Consider the following 6,469-nt stretch of genomic DNA (forward strand, 5'->3'; position numbering starts at 1 on the left):
ATAATTATGTCCATTTGTGCAATAAAAGACTGCAGAGCCTGCAAAAGGGGAAGCTTAACAGCTAATAAGACTTTTCCTGGCTGTTACATGATTAAGCTTAGTAGTCTCATGAGGTAGCTCTGGCAGTATGTGTAACAAGACATGCATGGCTTTTAAGTCTCCATGGCTTACATATGAACCTTCTGCTCAGACATAAAGTCCCTTTTTATGTGTTAGTAGCAAGGCTTTTTCACTACTTTTTTGTTTCTTTTTTTTTCTTGTTTTAATGCAAATACTTTCTGGTGGAGGGAAAACATATAGGATAAGGCAAGGTATGTACATGTCGGGTTGGGTGGTGGTGTTTGGCTTCAGCAGTGGCTGTGGTGGTTAGCACATGTTGGATCAAAAGGCTGAGTCAAAGGTGGGGGCTTCATATTTCAGCTGCTCCCAAAGCAATCCTGGACCATAGCAGGCTTGGAAGGGAAGCAGTACTCCTTCCAGATGCAGAAATGGCAAGCCCTCTGGCTTTTCATGTTGTGTAGTGTTTGTTTTGTTTTTATTTCTGTTTTGTTACTTGAGAGACTCTTGGAAACAGGCTGTGCCGGAGCAGCTGCAGCCCCCGGGGCCGGCTGCGGGCTCCCCTCCAGCCTGCAGAGCAGTGCCCTCTGGCGCACCAGCACAGCACTGGCCTGGTCCTCAGCTGAACCAAAAGATATTAATAGAGGAGAAAAATTGAAAGTTCACATCTGACACGCCGTCTCATTCCCATGAACTGTTTGCCACGTTGTACAGTTCTGATGGGAGCACTGTCCCAGGGGAACCAAAGACTCAGCTGTCTGGATCCAACCCAAACAATAGATTTTCTTGTTTTCTCTTATGTCATTTCCAGATTTAAGCTTCTGCTTAACAACAATTAATGCAGGCACAACCCACCCTTGTTACTTAGCTCTAACTCCACAAAGGATTAGCTTCTAGATATGGTGCACCAGTGCTGTGTGGACCTGCCAGCACTCTGCCAGGTAGCTAACTGTACCTATTAATTACACAGCAAATTTAACTAGACCAACAAATGCAGCTCACTGCATTGAGATAGGAGGAAGTGCCAAGAGTCATGTCCTAAGGCTCCCCTGCCATAAAAGAGGCCACTGGTCTCGTGTTACAGGCTGCAGAGGTTACCTGACTGCCCAGGAGTAACAGCTGCACTCTCTGGAACAAGGAACCCAACCCAGTGAAGCAAAGCTGCAGCTGAAAACCAGGTTTGTCATCTCTTCTTTCAGGCAAGAGCTGTAACTGCAACTCCAGAACACGATACTTGTATACACTTCTTCTGGTTCCACTGATTTTAATTATTCCATTGCAAAGTAGAAAAATTCCCAAGGGGAAACCGCTCCCACATCTCCCTAAGTCCAGCAGCTGGACATCCATGGGATGTTAAGAGACAAAGTTTGGACAGTGATGAACCACATCCCATAGAACCACATTTTGAGGGCTGCTTCTAGTCCTGGATTCTCAGGACTTTTAATCTTTTTTAAAGAAACTTTTTATCCTGCTGTAGACATATGTTGAAAGCGCTTACAAGGAGAGGAACTACAGGTTTGCTAAGCTGGAGGGACAGGGCCTGGGACACAAGCAAAGAAATTAAATAGACAGACACTGCTACCAGATCAGTAAATAGAAGATCTGTTAGCTAAATTAAAAACAACCAAAAAAAGAGAGAGACCAAGGAAATTTATTTACTTTTTATCTATGAACAGTATGACATATAATTATAGACAAGTTTTGATACACAGGAAAACCCTTTTGTCAACCATTTTTTGTTTTTGCTAAATGAAACAGCACAATAATCTTTACACATTCATATTTTGCTTTTTCTTTTTTTTTTTTTTTCTTTACAATACACAGCTTTCTTGGGTTGAAGCAAACTGCAGGACATATCGAGTACTGGTATATTACAGCTACTTACATCATTTAAGAACAGCAAATGGAGAAAAATAAGTTATTTAAATATTGATTTCATATACAGAAAGTGCAACTTTGTTAGTTGTTACATAACTTGCTTGACAGTTTTGATTCCCGAGAGGGTCAATTAAAGATAAAAGTATCTTGGACCAAAAGTATTATTTATTCCAAAAAATAATACAGTACAACTGCACAGCTGTGACTTGGTGAATCGACCACTATTGCTGCTCTTAGAGATGATGACCTGTTGGAATAATGCAATGTTTAATGCTTCTGATCAAGCTCCAAGTTTGCATTCGAAGGCAGTATCCTGGTTTGAGCCAGGATGAAGCTCAAACCAGGACAGGTAGGCTTGCCAGAGCACAGGGAACTACAGGGGTCAGTACCACCTGGGTGGTGGCAGAGGGTGGTCGATCGAAGCTTTCGGTTCCGATGGCTTTTGCTAATATTTTGGGCTTGCTGCTTCTATTGTTAAATAGCTGTTTCAGAGTGACAACAGTATAATGGATAGATACTTAACATCGTTAGCCTGAGCAGAGCGGATTAGGATTCCAGCAGAAGGTTTCTTTTGTGCTTCCCAAGAGTCAATGAGTGAACTTTTGCTTAGAGCACTGAACAATTGCAAGAAAATGTAAGAGATTATGGCTCTCATACTGCATCACCTCACCTGCTTGGGGAACACCACAGGTCACTGAAACCACAGAAGGGAAGCTCAAACATTGAGAAGCTTAAGGCTTTTTTTCTTTTATTAAAATATAAACTAATTTGAGTAATTTGAGTAAAACTGCAGAGCAGAGTCTTAAAAAGAAAAACAAAGCAACTATTAAAACTCACAAATCTCAAACAGCCCAACTCTAGTCCTGATAGGTGCAATTTAGTTTCCCAGGGTTACACAATCATTTAAAAATCATGGATTTTCAAAGTGTTTGGCACACAGATTCAGCTGATTCTCATAATTGTCCTTCTGTTATTAAGAAAGGGTAAAGTAAGTAATATGGGAAAGCTTTATGTGACTTGTCTTCCCTGCAATGTGAGGAAATCTGTTCCTTTTTTTATTGCATATAGGCAGCTTGGACTTTTCTCTTGCTCCAATACAGCTGCTGTCTACTTAACTTCTACTCAGTTCTGTCCCCTGCCAACAATCCCAGCAAGTCCCAAATACCCCTTCCATCTCCTGCTTACTGACAGTTGCCATGTAAACCTCAGAGAGGAACAACACACAAATCATCATTATTAAAATTATACTTAATTTTTTAAATAATTTTTTCTTTATTTATTTTCACCAGCTGTGCAAAGCACCTATGCTGTACGTTTCCTTATGCTGTCATATTAGAATATGCTGATGATCCACACACCAAGGAGAACATTACATGAACATACCTGGAGGAGCTTTGCTTGAGAACAATTTCAAGTTGCATCAGTGAACTAGCTGCCTTCACATGATGCCGTGCAGGAGACAGGGGTGAAATATGAAATGAGGGAGGTAAACCTAACACCTATCAATTCTACTAGAAGCCAAATTAATTATCACCTGTAGTAAAATTCACCTGACTTAAAATGTGATCATGGAAGAACTGTATATAGTAAGGGATCACGGACTAACCACAATTTTGCATTCATCTGAGAACATTTTTTCAGGAAAAGTGTCATTAGCTCAGCATGAGGCTGGGATAACTGAGGCATCAAATTGTCAAGTGCCTTCTCTGTTTTTTTACAGTTAGTTGATGTCAGAACAGATGTTGGAAACAGCCATACATCCTGGCCTGTGCCCAGGTTTCTATACTACCTCCCTTTACCTACCAGAGCAAGGCTGCTCTGTCTTTCATGGAGTGTTTGTGCTACAAGAAGCTGGACACACTATATGTAGACCCCAAAGGAAAAGCTATTCTTGATAATCTGTATTGGGTATACAAAATGTGTACTCATATAGAAAAATAAAAATCTGTCATTAGTCACATATGCAAATGGAATGTTTTACACTGATTTAGGCAGAAAAATACCATTACATAATGGAGAAATGGTTCACCACAAATGCCAAAACAATGCTCTCTTCCAGCGGGAGGTAACATTAACACATATTCATGAGGGGTATCAACTGTTGTAAAATCACAGTGTAATTCATAAAACTACATCAGATTATTATTTTTTTATTGTCCATGAAACGGAGTTACTGAATCTGATGATTTCTATGGGACACAATTTGCTTTTTCAATGTATTTTGTCTACCACAAGTGAATTTTCATTTGCAGAAACCTACTGTTTGGAATTGCTATGGTCAGGATACCAAGTCAAAGCTGCAGCATAATGATTGACGATATAACACAGTACACAGAATATGATTAAAATTAAAAGCAGTTACATATATACAAGGCTGTATATCTCAGAACAGTTTAGTAACAACAGTAAATGCAGACTGTAGTGAACAAGAAGTTAGCCTGACAACTGAAACCTAGCATAACCCTGCATTTGTAAAAGCATCTCTACAACACAGAATGTGTTATGATGAGCATTTTGTAGAAGCTACTTCAGCTGGAAATCACCCTCAGGACATCTCAAGGGTGAAGGTTGAAACAAGGCTTTAGAAACATGAATACAGGCAAGTGAACACTAGATAACTGCTTAAAAGCTTTTCTTAAGGCAAATAAAAAGCTGATTGCTAGAAAGCAGTTATAAAAATGACCTCAGCTCTGTACAAATAAAAAGAAGCTTTTTGACTCTCCGTGGGTTAGTTGCATTGGAGTGACAGAGATGGACCACAGTGAAAACTAATTCCAGTCCATTAACTTTGGCCTAGCTAAAGGCTTTGTGGCGTATTGGGACCTATACCAAGCAACAGCGAAGATGACAGGGGGGTCTGTGGTTAGCTCTAAACTGCTAAAATAAACAAAAGGCATTTGCCAAACAGCTTCTACTGGAATTTGCACCTTGGCTTGTACCCGGTCTTTGGGACTGACTCCAGGTACAGGGAACCTAGAAGACCTCCAACCTAAGAAGCTCTCCATAGAAACAAGGGCCTACTAGTAGTATTACTTTCACAAACTTGCAGGGGTCCCTTAATTCAGCAAAGCTGTCTGATTCTCAGGCCAACCCTGTGCACTTTATGAGATAAGAATACATTACAGGGAAGTGAGCAGGGAGGGAAGTACCACATCTGTGTTACCTGGTGGTTGCTTATCTTCTCCTTCAGTTGCCAAAGACAGCAGTAGAAGCATTTCATATCCTCTGAAGAAGATATCTGCCTGTCCTTGGGAGTCACTTCCTTGATCCCTTTAGCTATGTGAAGTAATTAGAGCAATACTGGTGCAGGAAGAAGCAGTGGATTTTCAACCAGGCAATGCCACACAACAGAGCATGTTAAATTGCCTCTGGATCAAGAGGTTTGAAGAGTCTTGCCGCTGTCAGGAGCTTGCTTATGTGCCTTTCTTCTGTGATGCCAGCTTCTTGAAGGTAAGTTTGTGACAGAGAAGGCACTTTGCTCAGTGTATTGAATCCTGCATCTGTGAGCAGGCTGGAATACATAGGTAGACCAATGGAAATCAGCCAGTCAGATACAGAGGTGATAAGTCCCGGGGATACAGGTTTTCGGCAAATTTCAGTGAGCCCTCCACTTGGAATCTGGACAGTAAAGAAAAAAATAAATGCTTCATGTTTAATATAACTGCTCATTTTACGACAAAATCTCTCTCTCTTTTTTTCTTTTTCTTCTTTCCCCCCCCCCCCCCCCCCCCGGTCACATTGGTCAGTATAAGAGTGGTGTGGGTTGAAAGGCTAAGATCACTTGGCACAGGAGCAACAGTAACACTTTTGGCAATGCAGATGCAGTGGACAGTACCCAGCTGCTTGGGTGACCATCATGTGCCATTCTGAATTGGTTTGAGATCAATAAAAAACACTCAATGACAAGAAATTCAGAGTGATCCATTTCACTTCTCAGTAAGGCAAGAGAATACCAATTTTGTCTATTACCTCCTCAGACAAACCAATTTCTCTTTTAAAAAGCCATGAAAGCTTTTGACCGTTTCCCCTCCCAGCTTTGCTAAGAAGCAGTGGACAATAGTATAGCTTAAGAAATGAAAAAGGAGTGCAAAACCTTTCAGATGTCAATACAGAAACATTTAACACATGCCACCCTTAGTGAGCAAGTTTCTGTTACCACTGCTTGCAGTCTGCTTAAACTTTGAAGACTGCTGCTTAGTCAAGAGACATGGCTATTCACTCTTCTTTCAACTACTACCTGTCCTCCTTTGAAATGGGGAGAAGTACCTCCTGCCCCTGTAGTGGCCCTACATACCTTGTACCTGCTGGGTGAATACAGGGAGCACTAGGACTTTGCACAAATCTCTCTTAACTCATCATCAGTCCTTTTTGAAGTCTGCTTATTTATAAGAAAATTTGGTTTAGGGAAATACTCACTGCCATGCGATGCTGCTTTCTCAGCTGCTTTACCCGAATTTGGTCCATGTTTGTGGCAACATCCTTTACAGGCTGGTCTAAGTCTTCAGAGTACCTCTGTACCAAAGCCTCAGGAATG

General features: G+C 41.0%; 1 protein-coding gene across 1 annotated transcript in view; it reads right to left on the minus strand.

Moving 5' to 3' along the window:
- Positions 1 to 5,292: 5,292 nt before the first annotated feature.
- SASH1 (SAM and SH3 domain containing 1) overlaps positions 5,293 to 6,469 on the minus strand; it is a 94,952-nt gene continuing 93,775 nt past the window's right edge. The window contains 2 exon segments of the mRNA XM_009999975.1: positions 5,293 to 5,553; positions 6,352 to 6,469. Of these exon segments, the coding sequence (XP_009998277.1) occupies positions 5,293 to 5,553; positions 6,352 to 6,469 (379 nt within the window).

Source organism: Chaetura pelagica, unplaced genomic scaffold (assembly GCF_000747805.2).
Source record: "Chaetura pelagica isolate M959 unplaced genomic scaffold, ChaPel_1.0 scaffold135, whole genome shotgun sequence".
In the NCBI taxonomy this organism is placed as follows: domain Eukaryota; kingdom Metazoa; phylum Chordata; class Aves; order Apodiformes; family Apodidae; genus Chaetura; species Chaetura pelagica.